We start from the raw sequence: 19,302 nt of genomic DNA on the forward strand, positions 1-19,302 counted from the left end.
GAAAGGAACACCAGTGACAACTGAGATTGAATTTCCAACCAACCTCACGGGAAACGGGCTTACAGTCCCACTGGGTGTGATTTTAGAAACAGGAATCCTAGGTACATCTCTTTGACACTTGCATTTGGAGAGTAAAATCAGGTTCTGGGGAGAAACAACATGGTCCTGACAGCTCAGTGGTTTCACACAGCAAAGGTTCATTTCTTAGTTGTGCTGCTTCTCTAACGAAGGTCACTCAGTAGGGATTCTGCTCCACAGAGGGCCCCAGGGGTCAGCTGGATGGACACACCAAGACCCCCGCTTGTGGCCTCCCAGCCAGCAGGGCTGCAAAAGAGAGGAACTGGAGGGCTTAGGTCCCGGCTTCTAAAGGCTCTGGCCAGGAAGTGACGTAGATCATTTCCACTCACATCCCACGGGCTGGAACTCGGCACATGGTCCCCCCAGCTGCGAGGGGGCTGGGACACCCGTGGATCCCGAAGCCTCTCCCACAGCCTTGTGGTACTTATTTGACGTAGAAGGCATCGTTGTAGTCAATAATATTGATCTCTGCATTTGCGAAGAGCTTATTGCGAATGTATTTTGGGGGTTCTCTCCCTGTGCTGTCGAAGCCCTGCGACTAGATCACCCCTCCAATCCACAGAGGAGGAAAGGAAGGTCCGCACAGGGGAAGCGGCAACACGGTCCGTGGAAAAGGAGAAAGTAACAGCCAGGGTTCTGACCTAAGCCTTTTCTGCCCTTCCACGGAGGCTGCAGAGACGGAGACGCTTTGTCAAGGTGCATCGAGAACGCTGAGGGAAACTCCTGAAACACCAGGGTGGTGGTGGAAACTCTGAACCTGCTTATCTGTTTCCTGTTGAGAAAGTAATAACTGTACGGAGATTTCACTGAGATTTTGCCAAACGGGCTGATTTCCCAGCACAAACCCCTTGCTTTCTGGCTGAAATACAATCGCTTTCTCCTCTTGGAGCTGTGTCGCAATGGGCCACTTGTTTTCACTCCGGGCTTCGCTGGGTCCCTGGCCCCATGCTGCTGTCCCAGAACCACAGCTCTGGCCTGGCTGTGGAATAAGCCCTGCCCAGAGATCAGGGCTTCCGAGCCGGAGCGGACGGAACGGGGAGGGGCACGTCAGAGACCATCCCATGTGTGGGAGCCACGGGGACCTCTGTCCCTGTGAACAAACATCAGGAGGAAGAAGAGCCAGTGGCCCAAAGGGGTCCACAGGTCTGAATAATAACAAGGAACGTAGCTCACCCTCCCCTGGCACTTACATTGCACCAAGCACCGTCTGAAGCACTCTGCAATTTTAACTCTTTGAGGCCTCCCAGGAGCTCCACAGAAGGTCAGTATTATTGTTACTACCTCGGGACCCAGATGAAGGCGGTCCAAGTGAACTGTCCAAGGTCACTCTGCTAAGAAGTGGCAGACTTGTGATTAAACCCAAGCCTGGAATCAGGACATGGGTGAGAGATTCTTCCAATAAAGCTTTTTACCCTGATGGTAAAAAACAAAACTTTTTAAGTTTAAAGATCAACAGCAGCTCTACGGTGTACAAGGACGGACAAGTTGGGCTCTTTGTGGAGCTTTTGGGCTTCGTGACAACGTCCTCTCCGGGAGGACCACGGCAGTCTCCACCTGCAGAGGCCAGCGCCGGAAGCAGCTCTGCCCTTCCCAGCTGTGGGCCTCGCAGGGCCGGGACTCTGATCGCCGCCCACTTCGCCTCCCACGCTGAAATCGCACCAGGATCCGACCTAAGACACGGGGCACGGTCGGCGTGAATGCGGCACCTCTGCCTTGGAAGTCCGGGTTCCGCTGTGACCCAGCCGGTCTGAGTCCCCATCTGAGGATGGGCTACAGCGCCTCTCTGGGGCGGCTCTGAGGCTAAAGGAGACGGTGGGGGGGGGTCGGCTCTGCGCCGTGCACGGAGGGGGTGTCCGCGCCCCCAGCTCAGCAGAGGCGGGGCCCGGGGAAGGCCTCCAGCCAGCGGGGAGCGCCTTGCTCAGGGGGCTTGATACAGGCTTCGGGAAAAGGAGAGAAGAGGAAGGGAAAGGGGGTTCCTGTCGCGCCAGTGAGGAACGTTATAGCTGACTGGTTCCCTCAGAAGGGGGTGTGTGTGTGTGTGTGGACGTGTACGTGTGTGTGTGTGTGTGTGTGTGTGTGGATGTGGATGTGTGGATGTGTATGTATGTGTGTGTGTATGTGTGTGTGTGGAGGCGTGTATGGATGTGCGTCTGTGTGTTTATGTGTGTGTGTGGATGCATGTGGATATGTGTGTACATGTGTGTGTATGTAGAGGCATGTGTGTGTATGTGGACGTGTGTGTGTGTGTGTGTGTGTGTGTGTGGACGTGCAGATGTGTGTATATATGTGTGTGTGGAGGCGTGTATGGATGTGCGTGCGTATGTGTGTGTATGTGGACGCGTGGAGGTGTGTGTGAGGATGTGTGTGTATGTGTGCGTGTGTGTGTGTATATGCATGTGTGTGTAGATGTGCGTGTGTGGATGTATGTGGATATGTGTGTACATGTGTGTATGTGTGTGTATATGCGTGTGTATGTGGAGGCATGTGTGTGTGTGTTTGTGTATGTGAGGATGTGTGTACGTGTACACGTGTGTGTGTGTGCACACGCACGTATGTGGGGATAGAATTTCGGACATCGGTAGACTAACTGCAGGCTGCCCCAGGTCTGTGTCTTCCCCCGCCCGCAAGCTCTGGGTATCTGAGGTCAGAGTGACTGCGGAGAGGTGAACACGCGCACTTTCTCTGTGGCAGCAGCTGACGCTGAGGCCAGGCAGGCCAGGTGCTGGGCCGGAAGCACGGGTGCTTTTCCCTGGCGTCTGGGGACCACAAAGGCTGTTTCTTCCTCCTCCCCTCGACCCAACTGGGCATCAAACATCGATGAACGCGGCTGGCTGTTGGCGGCTATCAGGTAACCCATACGGAGCGTACAACAATAACTAACTAGTGGTCCCTTACCTACTGGTGACTCAGGGCCGCAGGAAGCAGGCGCGCCGCCCTGTGTGTTACACATGTGACCTCACTCTGCCCTCCCGACACCCTCAGGGGTAGGTATGCGCCCACTTTACAGGGCAGGAAACAGAGGCGGGAGGAAACGCGCTTCAGGCCTCCCAGTGCTTCAGAGGCAGAGTCAGGATTGAAAGCCAGAGCTGCCCAACTGCAAAGCCTCTGAGATGCTCCCTTATTCATTCGTTTACCAGACACTCAGTAAGCACCTGCTATACACAAGCAGCGTTTTAGACCCCGGGGTTACACTGCCCAAGAAGCAAACAAGCAGCCCGCCTTCTGTTCATTTCCTGTGGTGGCCCTAACAAATGACCTCAAACTTGGGGGCTTTACAGATCTCAGAGCTCTGCGGCCCAAGAGTCTGAAATCATGGCGTGGGCCAGGCCGTGCTCCTTCTGGGGGCTGCAGGGGAGAATCCGTTCTCTGCTTCTTCCCGTTCCGGTGGCTGCTGGTGTCCCTTGGCTTGCGGCCACGTCACTCCAGCCTCTGCCTTCTTGGTCACAAAGTCTCCTCCTTTTCTGTCTGTGTCTACTCTCGCTCTGCTCTTCTCTTACAAAGACACGTGTCATAGGATTTGGGGCCCACCCACAGAATCCAGCAGGATCTCCTCACGTCAAGATCCTTAACTGCATCTGCAAAGAATTTTTTTCCGAAGAAGGTAACGGTGACACGTTCTGGGGATCAGGACATGGCTATATCCACTCGATTCAATCCATCCTTAAAAAGCTGACAACCCAGTGAGGATACACGCAAAGCATATCAATAAACAAGAGGGCATGTGTTAAGAGCCCTGATGAAAGTAAAGCAGGAGTTGGTAAAAGAGGGTCCTGGGATCCCTTATGTGGGAGGGCAGGAAAGATCTCTCTGAGTGGGCAGTTTTGCAAGTTGACCTGAAGGACAAGAGTCAGCAGATCATCTCCAGTGGGGCCCAATGTTCTGGCCCACCTGGTTGTTTACTTATACCTTAATGAGTAAGTAACATTTTTGGGGGGCTTCCCTGGTGGTGCAGTGGTTAAGAATCCTCCTGCCAATGCAGGGGATACGGGTTCGAGCCCTGGTCCAGGAAGTTCCCACATGCTGCAGAGCAACTAAGCCCGTGCGCCACAACTACTGAGCCTGTGCTCTAGAGCCCGCGAGCCACAACTACTGAGCCCATGTGCCACAACTACTGAAGCCCTGCATGCCTAGAGCCTGTGCTCCGCAACAAGAGAAGCCACTGCAATGAGAAGCCTGCGCACCGCAACGAAAGAGTAGCCCCCGCTCACCACAACTAGGTAAAGCCCGTGTGCAGCAAAGAAGACCCAGTGCAGCCAAAAATAAATAAATAAATAAATAAATAATTAAAAAAACATTTTGGATGCGTTAGGCACAGCGTCCCCTGCCCGGAGAGTGAGGAAGAAGCATTTTCATAGATGCAGATAAAGTGGTTTTAATATCACAAATTACAAGTAGCCTAAACAGACTGCTAGCTTGGTTCCTGCCAAAATGAAGGGCTGCAGATCAATTGCTATAAATCCAAGATCATCGTTTTTGGCCGACCCTCCCAGACCTTTCGATGGATTTACAGCTCCTAACAGAACAGAACGCCACCTCATCCAGTTACCTGGGGTGTACAGTTTGCAATGAGTTTAACCCAGAGTGGTCCCTGGTAAGTTACACTGCTCACGTTAGGCCTCCAGTGGTTGCTTTATTGATGGTTTTTTTTAAAAATTAATTTATTTATTTTTTTGGCTGTGTTGGGTCTTCGTTTCTGTGCGAGGGCTTTCTCCAGTTGCGGCGAGCGGGGGCCACTCCTCATCGCGGTGCACGGACCTCTCACTATCGTGGTCTCTCTCTTGCTGCGGAGCACAGGCTCCAGATGCGCAGGCTCAGTAGTTGTGGCTCACGGGCCCAGTTGCTCCGCGGCATGTGGGATCTTCCCAGACCAGGGCTCGAACCCGCGTCCCCTGCATTGGCAGGCAGATTCTCAACCACTGCGCCACCAGGGAAGCCCCATATTGATGTTTTTTTAATACCTAAGGTGGGCATTGGCTTATCATCTATTTTTAATATTTTCCCAGCCAAACATTTTGCAGTCGCATTCCATGGCACACGGCTTTGATGCACTGATTACCCGCTGGCTCACCTGTCACAGCAGGTCCAAAAGAATTGTCCGAGGCGAGTCCAGGCTGCTCCCGGCCCTTCGGCCCCTCTCTGGACAGAGGTCTGTGGCTTGAGTTCACTCACTGATCCCGTTTGACTCCGCGACCTTCGTAAAGAACCTTTGTTCCTATGTCCAAGTTCAGCTAATTACTAGATCTATTCCTCTGTTCCGAATGACAACCCTGACGACCTACATTCCAGGCACCGCCAAGCGTTTCATCCTAAATGCACTGCCCCTCAATGTCTATCAGAAGCTCTAGCAGAGAAAGCCAGATCTGTAATGTAAATGATAAAATACTCCTTTTATGTAAATCTTTTAGGTAAACGATAAAAGTCTTTTTAAAAAAATAAAAATAAAATGGCACCTGCATGGCCTTTATGGTCATCGTGAGACACGACTGTAGTGGGCTGCACGGTGCTCCACCAAAAGATACGTCTGTGACCTAATCTCCGAAACCTGTGAAAGTGACCTTATTTGGAAAAAGAGTGTGTGCAGAGGTAAGTAAGGCTCTTGAGATGAGATTGTCTTGGATTACCAGGTGAGTCCTAAATCCACGACATGTGTCCTTAGAGGAGAGAGACAGAGATAGAAGAGGAGGTTATGTGATCAAGCAGGCCAGAGCTGGAGTGATGCAGCCACAAGCCGAGGGATGCTGGCAGACAAAGAAGTTGGAAGAGGCACAGAATGGATTCTCCCATAGAGACTCTGGAAGGCCTGCTACCCTGCCCACACCTCGATTTCAGATCGCAGCCTCCAGAATTGTGAAAGAATAAACTTACGTTGTTTCAAGCCACCAACAGTGACTTAAACAGTGGCAATCTGTCACGGTAGCCCTAGGAAACAAATACAGTGACTGAATTCTCTTTTTAGACCCTGCTCAGGAAATGCCAAGAGATCCGATGGCTTAAAGACTTGACTTCCAGCTTCCTAGAAGTGGGATGTCTCAGGCTTCCAGCTGTTGCTGTGCAGCTCATAAAGGGATCTCTGAAAGGGGTCCAGGTTACTGAGGCAGAAAAGTTTGTCATAGAAAACCCATCCTGGATGGCATATTTAATTTTTTAATAGCAAATTACATGAGAAGATCTCAGCTTCTCACCATTATATTATAATAACATACTGATTATAATAAACAGGGAGCACACACTTTTCCCTGTGTTGCTTTGAGGGCATCGAGTTGCACTGACGGCGTTTTTGTCCATTTCAGTGGAGAGTTCTCTGACAGGTCTGGCCTCTTGAGGGTCTCAGGACAAGGCAGCGCTTGTGGTTCTTGCCGAGGTTTTTCATCAGGGGTCCTACGCGGAGCTCACTGAAGCCTCGCCAGCCTGGGGCAATGCCAGGGGATACTGCTTTATAATAAAATATGGATTGACTGGACATCTTTCCATGGGGATACGCCGGTCAACCTCTTACTGGCTGCAAAGCCCAATCTTTTTCAGTAATGAACTAATTATAGCCTGTTTAAAGAGCTTTAGGAAGTAGAAAGGACTCTGCCTATTCATGGTGTTAACAATATTAACAATTATTTTCACAGACGCCTTATAGATAAATGGACAGATAATGGCCTTTGGAAATTTGTTTATAAAATATAGGCTCTTGGGGCTTCCCTGGTGGCGCAGTGGTTGAGAATCTGCCTGCCAATGCAGGGGACACGGGCTCGAGCCCTGGTCCGGGAAGATCCCACATGCCGCGGAGCAACTAAGCCCGTGAGCCACAATTACTGAGCCTGCGCGTCTGGAGCCTGTGCTCCGCAACAAGAGAGGCCGCGATGGTGAGAGGCCCGCGCACCGCGATGAAGAGTGGCCCCCGCTCGCCGCAACTGGAGAAAGCCCTCGCACAGAAACGAAGACCCAACACAGCCATAAATAAATTAATTAATTAAAAATATATATATAGGCTCTTAATACACCTGATAAGGAAGAACAAACCTTCGTTATTGTTCTAAGTATTATGTTGGTTAATACAAAAGGTTGGTTGATATGAAAGTGTTTAAAAATGTATAAAACTAGCTTTAAAATCCTTGTGAGAGGATGCTGTGTACTCATTCCAGTCAATCAGAGCATCTGTGGCCTTGGGGAGGACTAGGGTTACTACAGGAGGAATGCAAAGAGAGACAAAGGGCCAGTTTTCAGCTTTTGACCTCAAAGACGGTCTGCAGAAGAAGGTGGAGCTTAAAGTCTATCCATAAATAGATAGGTTGAAAAGAGAATAACTGAAGAGCTAAACACGTGGCCCCAAGGAAGGGATTGAGCCCATCTTGTCTGGGAGTCAGGGAGGCCGAGAGGCCTCTAGAGGCTGGAAGGACCATACCGGGAGGAGGGAGACAGTTTCAGAGATGGCTTTCAGCACCCTGCCCCGGGCACTGAGGCGGAGCCGAGCCTAAGTCAGCACAATTTGTGGGGACACAGTTCAGTCCATAGAAGCTTCACTAGATTTGTGAAGGGTTATATTATTTTTCCCATTGACACACAGGAAGGGCTCTGACCCCTGACAGTTGCCTGTCCACCACCCAACAACTCACCAGGAGAAAAGACTACCCTCAAGCCTTTGCTCATTAGAAGAGTACGAAGTTGTGCAGACCACCTCCACTTCGATGGCCATGGTACCTGCATCTCCCCAGGTGGCCTTGGATCTACTGGGGCCAATCGAATGTTGCAGAAGTGACATTCGTCAGGTTTTGTCCAGGACCTCAAGAGGCTACGCACAGTTCCGCTCTCTCTCGGTACCCTGCTGCTGCCACGTGAACAAGACCGATTGGCTGGACTGGGGGATGAGAGGCCACGTGGAGCCGAGATCATCATCTCAGCCCAGGTCCTAGACACGGGACTCCATAGGAGGAAGTACATCCCAGATGTAGACCATGGATGCCTGAGGGAGCCCAGCAGAGACTAGAAGAACTGCTTGGCTGAGCCCAGCCCAAATCGCTCACCTGCAGAATCATGAGTTAAGTAAATGGTTCTTGTTTTAAGTCACTAAGTACTGGAGTGATTTGTTAGGAAACAAAAGCAAAGAGTACACAGGGCCTAAAAGTTGCTCTTTTATGCTCGAGTGGCCAGAAGCGTTGGCAAGGTCATGGTGGGGGCTTGGTTATCAGAGAGAATGAGTGATAACAGCTGGGGCTGGGAGACGAGGGGAGCAGGAGGCTTGGGTTGTAGGCACATCGATTTTAGAAAAAAAGGAAAGAAATCTACTCTATTTCTGTATATGCCAAATCAGTGGTTTTCAAATTTTTTCTAGAAGTGGAACTTTCTTTTCAAAAGAAATCTTACACAGAATCCCCAATGTATAAAATAGGTCAAACTTTTAACTTTTTGGTATAAATTGAATTTATATGGTCAAATATGTAAAATTATTTTTAAAAGTTAATAGGAACAAGAGGGATAATAGGATTATGAACTCAAGCACTCAAAATCGGGGGGTAATGGAGGACAGGATAGTCTTATTTCAGTACCCACTTAATTTCTGCATATTATTTTGGGAGCAGAGTGTAAAAAATCCTGATAAACACACAGAAGTCATTGGGACCAGGAGACAGTTTTTAACAGCTCTCCTTGCAATGTCGGGACACTCCTCAATGAAACAAAGATGGGAGGAAAGTCATCTGTCCACATAAATTACCCGTGGCAGGCTCAGTGTGCTACAGTGTGCATAACACAATCAGGTGTGCATTTTCTCATATTACGTCGAAATTGCCTTAAAGTATATACTTTCAAAATGCAAATTCAATCAATCATTTGCAGAACCTGTGAAGCACCTCCAGGGACCCTGGAAGTTCATGAAACACACTGGGAAAATGCTTGTCTCGTATGTTCACTCAGAAGAAATCCTGGTTGAAGATGTGCAGAGCTTGGAAAACAGCTGTCAGAGCCCTTGGGAACCACAGACTCACCCTCTTCATGTCAAAAGGAGGAACGTAGGCCTGCAGAAGGCAAGTGTTTCTCTTGGGATTAACACTCAGGCATCTTGGTTCTCAGTTGGGTTTCGGGAGAAAGAGACACGAGCCCATTAATGGGTCCACATGAATTCCTTCTTTAGGCTCCCATGAAGAGAGCACGGCTGATTTAAGAGAAAGCCCAAATAAAGATTCCTATCTTCTTGCGGTATTTTAATGGTTGGTGTAAAAGTTCTGCACATTAGGAATCTGTTACGAATGAATTTGTTTTTAAAAAGTCTGATTAAAACTCCAGAACAGTGGCTATAAGAGTCAGAAACTGCAGCAAACACAAGTTGAGAAACTTTCTAGCATCACTCTGGTCACGTAAGTTCTTCTGGGTCACTCGAGGTCTGGGCACCCAGCCAGGTTTGGGGGAACTGCTCTTCCCACACTGAGCCACGTGGCTTGAATGGAGAGCTCAGTGGAGAGTTTCCAATGACTCCACCTCCCCGGCGTCAGTGATTGGTTGAAGCCTGGGCATCCTCTTCAGAACTGGACCAATCATAACCCTCTAGAGCCTAGTTGTATCCCCAGGCCTGGCCAATCAGTGGCTTTGCCCGGGATCTTTCTTTTCGGAAATTTTAGAAGCCCTTTTCTCTCTCTGGTCCCAGGGTTTTTGGGGCTTGAAACCGCAAGAGGGGATTAAAACAAGAGGAAGAACTAAGCGTATGGAGAGTAGAGACAGCTGACTTCACCGAATTTTGGTTACTTGATTCTCTACATTTCCTTTAACTGCTTGCGTTGGTTGGAGTTGGGTTTCTGTCATTTGACATCCAAGTACTCTGATGAGTGTAGGCAACACTTTGCAAATACAAGGTACTGTTTCCTAAGAAAATAAACATATGCACAGAATGCAACGTATGCATAAAATGTAAGGGAAACAGAGACCTCATCACCTGAACTCAGTAGGATCCAATGACCCCAGTTTAAAAAAAAAAACACAAAAAAACCCTGCAATAAAAGGGTGGTTCATCAGGGCTTGACTTGATGGAATTGTGGCTGGTCAGTCTGACTTCCCCTAGCGTCTCTGAGTGCTCAAGAGGAGCACAGAAGGCATAAATAAGCAGCCACTGGTTGTGCAGAATTCTTTAACTCGGAGTGAAAAAAACATGAGCTGGGCTGTGAGTGCAGATAAACACACTTTCCCTACAGGATTTGTCACTCTTCAGCCACTGAAGAAAATGAATCAGAAAAATAGAAAGCCCATTGAAATTGACGAAACTGGGATGACTGCATTGACCAGGAGAGAGAATCTGTCCCTCCATTCAGGCTCCGTTTTGGTGACCATCACGAAAAGTACTTACACATGAACTACAGAACTTGACCCAGGTACAGACAGCTGAAGGCAAGTCTGCTCTCTGAGAGCTGAACTTGACTTCCCAGGGCTGAACAGTTCCGGTCTTCTTCTACCAGCAGAGCTCTTTTCTAACCCATCCACTTCTCCCAAGCTGTCCAAATTCCCATCTCTCCCCAGGCCATCTTGGTTTTTATGGTCCAGCGCCTCAGTTCATCTGCCCCTGTGCCAACGACTCCTCAAGTTTCTCTCTACTCTCCACATTTTGCTGAAATTTTATTACAGGTTTCTCTCTACTCTCCACATTTTGCTGAGTTTTATTACAGGTTCCTAGCTTCTTGGGAACCATAGTCCTGAGCTATTTTCTATCCCCTGTGGCTTCCCAAATTTACCTGGTTTGTTACTAGAGAATCTGATCAAATAGGCCCTTTTCTGGTTCTTAACTTTGCCTCTTGCTCAAGCCCGATGATGCTGGCGGTCTCCAGTTCTTGGCTTCCAAGGTCAGCCTCCAGGGATCGACAGTCTTGGATGTTGGCATCTCCAAGGCACTCAAACTCAGTTCTGTCTTGATTTCACGCTTCAACCACAGGACATCCTGCCAACTGTCAGGCCATAAAAAGAACTAGGCCTTTTCTTTTTCCGTGCTATGGTTTTCCTTAGGCATATACGTGTGTGCCTGCCTGTAATAACAGGTGCGCAGACGCTCTCACTCCTAGGAACTTCTACTCCACTAAAGCTGCAGCTGTGTAGAATCCTCACTTGGCTTTTATTTTTTATTTTTAATTTTTTTTTTAAAGGTAAGCAGTCCATTTCTAATTATTTTTCTTTTTTTAAAAAATTTTATTTATTTATTTATTTATTTATTTTTGGCTGTGTTGGGTCTTCGTTTCTGTGCGAGGGCTTTCTCTAGTTGCAGTGAGCGGGGGCCACTGTTCATCGCGGTGCGCGGGCCTCTCACTGTCGCGGCCTCTCTTGTTGCGGAGCACAGGCTCCAGACGCGCAGGCTCAGTAGCTGTGGCTCACGGGCCTAGTTGCTCCGCGGCATGTGGGATCTTCCCAGACCAGGGCTCGAACCCGTGTCCCCTGCATTGGCAGGCAGATTCTCAACCACTGCGCCACCAGGGAAATCCTCACTCGGCTTTTAGCCACGCGAAAGCCGACTTCAGCAGAATCCACAGGTTCTCATCGCCCTCCAGTTTAATGAATAATCACAAGGAAAACACAGGTCAGCACCTACCAAGGGGTGAGTGGGGGTTGCTTTGGCTGAGTCAGGGTCTCTCTGTGGTTCCCACTTTTCTTGAATGCATGACTTTTTGGCTGCTCTTCCTCAGAAAGTTCAGGAAGCTGAGGAAATTCTCTCTTCTTGGCAAACGGCACCTCCTCAACTTTCCTTCAGGGCTTTCTTGTTTTGGAAATTGATTTTATTTACGCTACTGCAGTAGGGAGAGCGCCCCAGATCCAAATCCCAGGATGTCTCAGTAGGCTGGCTTTGCCTTTGACTTTTAGAGGGAGGAAGAGCCAGGTTATAGGTGGGATAATTTTACGGTTAAGATTGTTTTTGTTCAAGGCTTCTTCTCTCCCATAGGGGCTAACAGGCCATTGACTAACGGCCCCCAAATCCTGAGGTCGTCTGTCCCCCATTGTTTGTCCCACAGATATTTACTCTGGCTCTCCCCTATGGGGAACCATGAAACAGATGTATTCGTGCAACCGTGTGCAAGCTGGGGGCTTTTCATGCCGGGAGCAAGTGGCCATTCATGCTCACACGACAGCTGCCATGAAGCTGCACGGTCGTAACAATGAACGTGATGGTATATGGAGAGGATGAGTCTAGTCAGGGAAGGACCAGAGTGGGTGGAAGTAGTCAGAAAAGCCTTTCCAGGAGAGGAAAAGCGAGCACCTGTGGACGTCCAAGGATGCAGAGGGTGAGAGCTGCTGGTCAGAGAGCATGGATTCTAGAGCCAGACCCTCTGGGTGCAAAGGCTGCCTGAAGTTTGCTAGCTGCCTGACTTAAGAAGGCAAGTTATAACCACCTTCCCATCCCCCGTTTCCTCCATAAAATGAAGTAAACACAGTGCTGAATTAGTTTTCCAACCTTGTGGCTTTAAACAATACCCACTGATTAGCTCCCTGAGCTATAGGGCAGAAATCCAGCTCAGCGTGACTGAGTTCCCTGCACAGGCTTTACAAGGGTGAAGTTGTCATCAGCTAGGTAGAGTTCTTCATTTCTTGTGGCTGTAGGACTGAGGTCCCTGTTTCCTGGCTGGCTGTCGACTGGGGCCCACCTTAGACCCTGAGGGTCACTCATCTCTCCTGCCACATGGCCCCTCCATCTCCAAGTCAGCAACGGGACATCCAACCCTTATCATACGTGGAGTCTCTGACCTCCTCTTCTTTGACCAGCCAGAGAAAACTCTGCTTTTAAAGGACTCATGTGATTAGGTCCCGCATACCTGGGTAATCTCCCTATCCCAAGGTCAACCAGTCTGGGACTTTAATTACATCTGTAAATTCCCTTTGCTGCAGTACCTAGATTAGCATTGGATTGGATAATGAGGTGTGTGTACACCCAGGGCCTGGCCTCTAGGGGGCGCATCTTGGAATCTTGCACCTACTTCTCAGGAAATTGTGAGGCCTGAGTTAGCAAGTGTATGTCAAGTACCTGGCACCTACCAAGCATGTCTCAGGTAGGAGGATTTGCATGCAAAGAACTACCCAGTGGAGTTCCCAGATGGATGAGAATTTGGTTGGGGTAAAAGGGGGCTGTCGGCGGGTTGGGACCAATGGAACAGCTGATGAGCATCTTTCAGTTCTTGGTCCACGGGCTTCATTCTGATGCAGCTGGAGACCGGAAGTGCCGTCCTCCTTGGATGAACACTGGTACCCTCCCTGGTTTAGGTCTTTGCTGTGCTGACCGAAATGAGACCTGAGCTTTGAAGTGAGGGAGCAGGAACCTGGAAACGGCCTCTGGATGAGCTCTCTCTGAGACCATCTGCTTGGAGCTTTTGGCTCTGAGAAGAGTGGAGAGGTTTCCTCCAGCTACAAATCCAGGGATTCAGAAACCACTACAATCATAGCTTTTCCCAACCGGCCAAGCAAGGCTCTAATTGGGAGAAAAGAGAAATGGAAGTCCAGATTCCCACTTGTTCTGCTAACCACATACAGGTGGTGACTGAGGTCCCTCTTCAAATCCCAGGAGGCTCATTTCCTTTCTCAGCCTGGCATCACTGGCGGAAGAATCGAACAAGGGGCCCAGGTCCTGCTGACTCTGGGTGAATGACAAATGGCCGGCATCCCTGAGTGAGACCCTGGGCTTTTATCTGCTCTGTGAGCTGAACTGCCTGTTCTCAATAACTCTGCGCTCCAAACGATCTCGGGCCAGCGTGAGATAAGCAGGAAAGAGATAAAAAGGAGGGGGTGAGAATAAGGAGATTTTATTTCCTATTCCCCTGATGCCACGGTGGGAAGAAGCTTTTTCTCCAGCAATTCCTAGACCAGACCACTCTCATGCCCAGCTGAATTCTTGCCCGTCTCTTCTGGCATCCCCCCCCCGGCCCCGCCCTCCTCTGCCACTCTCCTACAACTGCTTTGGCTTCTGGATCTTCTCATAGCTTCTCCGGGAAAAACCAGAGCCAATTTACTTCCCTCAAACAGCTGTCATTTTTGCAAAGCTGTGTCTTTGCTGTGATTTTCAGAGGGAGACTCAGGGCCAGCCTTTCTTCAGTGAAGGCAAGCGGTGGAGGTGTGAAGGCGGAAGACAGGGGCATCCGATGGAGGGAAAGACACAGGTACGCACACGTGTTTGAGAAATGCTGACTCGGTAAGTGCAGGAAAATATAACCTTCTTGATACCTGAGGATGAGGTCAAGAAAGAAAAGCAGAGAGTGGAAAACTTGCATGTGTGCTGTAGCTGCCAGAGTTCTTACACCAGGCAGGCATGACCCTGTCTGACCTTGACTGTCAGACCAGAGGGTTACAGAGGAACCGACCAAAGATATGAGGGCAAACGGCCAAGCCAAGGTGACCGGCTTTGACATGTCAAAGGACAGATGCTGTCTGGCTCAGGGCAGCTGCTGGGCGGGGAAGGAACCCAGAGCTCAGCCTCTAAGATGTAACGGCAGCAACAGCATGAACCTGGGCTCCAGGTAAGCGCCGCCCTCCACCACTGCTTTGAAAGGAAAAGGCTTCGTCTAGCTTGTTGCCTTAAGGTCTGAGATAGTGACGACCCCACTTCCCGGGCTCCCTGTGTGCCCTCCTCTTCGCCAGTCAAGAGAGGCGCCAAACGTGTTGGACCGCTCGCTGTGATCAGCGGCCAATGGCCCGACAGAGATATTTTCCCCGATTGCATTTTTAACTTGGATTGCTGCCCCACTCAGTTACATTGCGAGGGGGAAAAGAGAGGAAGGGAGGGAAGAGCAGCTCGTCGAGGAGGTCTGCAGAAAGCTTTGTGACAGCACGAGGACAGCATACCCTACCCATCGTGTCAACTACATGTTGACGTCCCGCGGACAAATACCGATCAAGAACCTGAAACATTCAAAACAGTGCATAAGCTCCATCTGCCACTGAAATCAAAAAGAGACGTGCTGCGGAGGAAAAGGCAGGCCGTGTCCTAACTCCTATCGGTGTGACGAGCTCAAGTTATAGAAAGATACGTTCTGACTTCATACCAGTACTTATTAGTGTGGTGGTTTAAAATTAAAAAATCATTCACTCAGACTAATGGGCTCCTCTGGGCCACTGGGGAGGAAATGCTGATTTAGTTAGTTTATTACCTGCACCGCTCCCAGTGAGGCAGATTGGTTTACTGCTACAGTTATTCTGGATAGCAGTTAATGAGGCTAAGTAATTACTGGTAGGGTGGCATCCACATATGTCTAGAAAGCCCTGGCTTTTCAATACTCGCTGGGTTGTGGCTACAAACAAGGGGGGCTTGTCTGTGCAAGAGGGAAACAATTGGCAAGGTCCCTCCCGGTTTTTTTTTCCTTTGCTGTTCGTTCTAATTGTCTGCACTGAAATCTGGAGCGTTGGTTGGCCCTGCACATCGTAGCAGGTACTTTTTAATGTGTCCTCACATCGTCAGGGCACTGTCTCACTTAAGGTAATGAGTGACTATCTCTCACAATAGAACTTTGAGTGCAATTCCAATGCACCCTGGCTAATGAGTCTTCCACGTTCTATTTTTAGCCCTGGTATATACACGTATTAAAATCCTTGCCTTGACATTTACAATGCAGTTTGGGTGAAGGTTCTCTGCCTCTGGGGTCCGGTTTCAACACTTGTAAGTGTAGCTCCCCTCCTGTTACAGCCCACAAACCTCACTTGAGATCTCAAGTTTTTTTTTGTTTTTTTTTTTTTTTAAATTAATTTATTAATTTATTTATTTGTTTATTTTTGGCTGTGTTGGGTCTTCGTTTCTGTGCGAGGGCTTTCTTTAGTTGCGGCGAGCAGGGGCCACTCCTCATCGCGGTGCGCGGGCCTCTCACTATCGCGGCCTCTCTTGTTGCGGAGCACAGGCTCCAGACGCGCAGGCTCAGTAATTGTGGCACACGGGCTCAGCTGCTCCGCGGCGTGTGGGATCTTCCCAGACCAGGGCTCGAACCCGTGTCCCCTGCATTAGCAGGCAGATTCTCAACCACTGCGCCACCAGGGAAGCCCCGAGATCTCAAGTTTTAAAAGGCAGTGATGAATAGGTATCACAACTGTCACGTTCAACCAACCACATGAAACTACTCTGTTAGCGCCGAATACAGCAAGGTCACCAGTCCCCATCAAACCTCTGTTAAATGCCCAAGATCATTCCTGGTCAGTAAATGTGTTTTTCTGACATATAATGGCACAGAACTCAAGCTCAAAATTGTTTGTAGGCCAGATTGGTGAGAAAGACTTTTGCTTTTCTGACAAAATATTCCCTTCGACTCTCCTTAAGGACAAAAGTAATATAGGGAAGTTTAAGGCCACAGAAATGTGAGTAAGTGAATATTGATCGACATTGACAAAAGCAAGCAACTTCTCCCACGGTCCCCCCTCAAATCCTCAATGGACGTGGAGATAATTTTCCAAGGGCAAAATTTCCTAGCTCACTGATCTGCACGTTATTGATGAAATAAAGGTAATATCGAAAATGACAGTGTCTGAGAAGCAATCTCAAACTGCCTTTTTATTGCGTCCAATTAGCAAGAGAATCGAGAACCACTTTCTTTTTAATATAAAATCATCAGCCAGTTGCAACTGAAACACACTACAGTGACTTCAGCCAGTAACTCTCAATTTTTTTTCTTTTTTGCTTTCTGAAGGCCCCCTCCACCCCTGGTCAGTCTCAGCACTACAGAATAACGAGCAAACAGTTAAACTGGGCTAGCGCTGAACTTCCATAGAGATTTATGTCTACCCATCCTCCAGAGGGACTATAAAACCAGCGAAGACATCTCATTTGGAAATCTCTTGTATTAAGAAAAGTGATGGGTGCGGTCCAAAAGTGGACTGAATGATCTGTAGACCAGTGTGTACTTCAAAACAGAGTCCTAACTCCTATGAAGGCCTTCTGTCATCAGCTGAGGATCTCAGAACTGACCACTCCAGCTTCTCCAAAGGACCCTCCCACCCTGTTCTTTCACACACAAAAAAATCCTTCTTAATATTAGCCTAAATATGTTTAGCATTTTTTTCCCTCTTTATTTTGCCTTGGATTTAAAAAAATTCCCAGGTAGATTTTTATCTCCCCCGTGCCCAAATCCCCACGATAATAAAACTGCCTGCAGGTTGTAACACTCACGGGACAAGCCACGTTGTAAATAGCACAGCGTGGCGACCATTTCAGGAAACTGACCACTGACTTTCTGCCCGGCTGACCTCTCGTGATCTCTGACCCCGGGCAGAGGAATAAGCAAAGGGGAAGAGCCGGGTTGCGGGTGTAGCCTCGGTTCGTGGAAGGCGCCCAGGTCTAGAGGTAGGTGCCGGATTCGAAGCAGCTCTCTCTCGAGTTGCTCTTTTGGGGAACCTCATTCTGGAAAACCGAAGTCCGGCAGCGGCTTTCCACATCAGGACCAGGAGAAAGAGGGGGGAGATGGCCCGGGGAACAGAAGGGTCTCAGCATGGACCCCCAGGGGCTCGCGGGGAGAGGAGCTGGGAGCACCTCCTGCTGGCGCTGCTGCCCAGAAACTCTTCCTCGCGCGGAGGTCGGCTCGGGGCCGGGCGCCGGGGCGCGGGGTCTCACCTGTTCCAGCGGGCCACCTTCCTCCGGTAATAGCGCAGCGCCTCGGGGCCGGCCAGGAGCGAGTCCTCGGGCCCCAGCAGCGGCGGCTCCTCCGGCTCGTTGTACAGCGGGTGCGCGAAGAGGGCCCGCAGCTTGGAGCCGGGGCCGCCGCCGTCCGGCTCGGCCGGGGGAACGTGGCGCGCGGCCGGCCGGGGGGCCGAGGGGGCGGCGCGGCGGGCGCACGGGCAGCCGGGCGGGCGCTCCCGGGGCCGCAGCCGGCGCCGCACCCGGGGCCCGAGGTGGAAGTAGAGGTCGGCGGCCAGCAGCGCGCCCAGCAGCAGCAGGGTCAGCAGGCGGTCCCGGCGCAGCCCCGGCATGGCCCCGCCGCGGGGGGGTGGGGGGGGCGAGGCGCCGGAGCCCCGGGACGGGCCGGGGTCCGCGGGGCCGGGGCGCTCCCCGCGCGGAGAGCCCCCTCCGAGGGCGGTGGCCCTTGAACTCGGGGCCGGGGCGCCGGACGCGCGGGGGCTGGCGGCGTGGAAGGGCGTCCCCTCTCCGCGCGGAGCGGTCCCCGGGGGCCGCTGTCTCCCGGGCCCCTGTTTCTCGCACCTTCTCTGCCCCGCGCCCGGCCGCCCGGGAGTCCGCGGCAGGTGGAGGCTCGGGGCGCGGGGACGGGCGGCGCTTGCCTCTCGCCTCTCGGAGGAGGGGGAGGGCGGCTGCGGAGCCCGGGGCGTCTCTCCGGAGGATGCGGTCGCTCGGGCTCCTCCTGCGGGCGGCGGGGACGCCCGTGCCCCCGGCTCCGCGGGCCGAGCTGGTGTGCGCGCCCGGCCCCCGGAGGAGGGTGACGCCGGGTCGCCCCCGCCCACTCCCGCTGGCACCTGCCTCCGGCGCCGCCCGCCCGCCCGCCAACTCCGAGCCCTCTTCCGGCCCTGCCGGTCCACCTGGTCACCCGCCCCGCCGCGCGCGCGCCCTCCGCTCTCGCCCGGGACCCCCGCTTGCCCTGCCCGGGGCTCAGGCCGGGCGCTCGGTGCGGGGAAGGGGGCTCCCGCGGTGTGTGCACGAGACCTTCGATTTTCATGTTGATTTCCTAGAAACAAGACAGCTCCCGGAAAACCTGTCTCCTGTAAGATTTGCCAGGTGTGTGTGTGTGTGTGTGTGTGTGTGTGTGTGTGTGTCTGCGCGCGCGCGTGTGTGGTCTTTTCTCTCTTTGCATCTTCCCGCAGAGCGCCCACTTGATCCATAAGGACTACATGTCGTGTGCATGTGCTTGGCACGTAGTAGGCGCTCGGGAAACAGCCGCTTAACCAAGGAAAAAGTTTGACCTTTAAAAAGAAGGCACCGGTTCCACCTAGCATCTTGGCGACTTCCTGTTTGGAGGGAGTTTGGTGCCAACTGCGCCTGCACTCTCCCGAGAGGAAATCTGTCTTGCAGCGAAGGAGGGGGGCGTCCACCCCCGCCCCCATGACCCCACTCCGAACTTTTGCGGTGAGCTGGGTGTGAAGGCGGGTCCGCCCACATGAATCAGGCTTTCTCCCGATATCCTGTGAGGTCACGTCTACTTCCCCACTCCATTTTCCCGTTGAGGAAGAGGGGGAGCCAGTTGTCTGGCCCTGAACTCCGGGCTCCTCTGTTTAATGACCTGGTGGGATGGTGAAGTGCTCACCCAAACCCCCCGCCTGCTGGATGTGGAGCGAAAGGCATCTTCGCCTGAGCCGCCCGCC

General features: G+C 51.3%; 1 protein-coding gene across 4 annotated transcripts in view; it reads right to left on the bottom strand.

Moving 5' to 3' along the window:
• FAM20A (FAM20A golgi associated secretory pathway pseudokinase) overlaps nucleotides 1–18,435 on the bottom strand; it is a 46,911-nt gene extending 28,476 nt beyond the window's left edge. For 3 of the 4 annotated variants that reach the window (XR_009499582.1, XR_009499583.1, XR_009499584.1), the window contains exon 1: nucleotides 17,606–18,435. Coding sequence is in view for 1 of the 4 variants with exons in the window: in XM_059907512.1 (XP_059763495.1) it covers nucleotides 17,606–17,961 (356 nt within the window). In the remaining 3 variants the exon portion in view is untranslated. The remainder of the gene's footprint in view (nucleotides 1–17,605) is intronic. The other variant, XM_059907512.1, reaches the window with a different exon arrangement.
• Nucleotides 18,436–19,302: the final 867 nt, after the last annotated feature.

The sequence above is a fragment of the Balaenoptera ricei genome, chromosome 20, assembly GCF_028023285.1.
Source record: "Balaenoptera ricei isolate mBalRic1 chromosome 20, mBalRic1.hap2, whole genome shotgun sequence".
Lineage (NCBI taxonomy): Eukaryota > Metazoa > Chordata > Mammalia > Artiodactyla > Balaenopteridae > Balaenoptera > Balaenoptera ricei.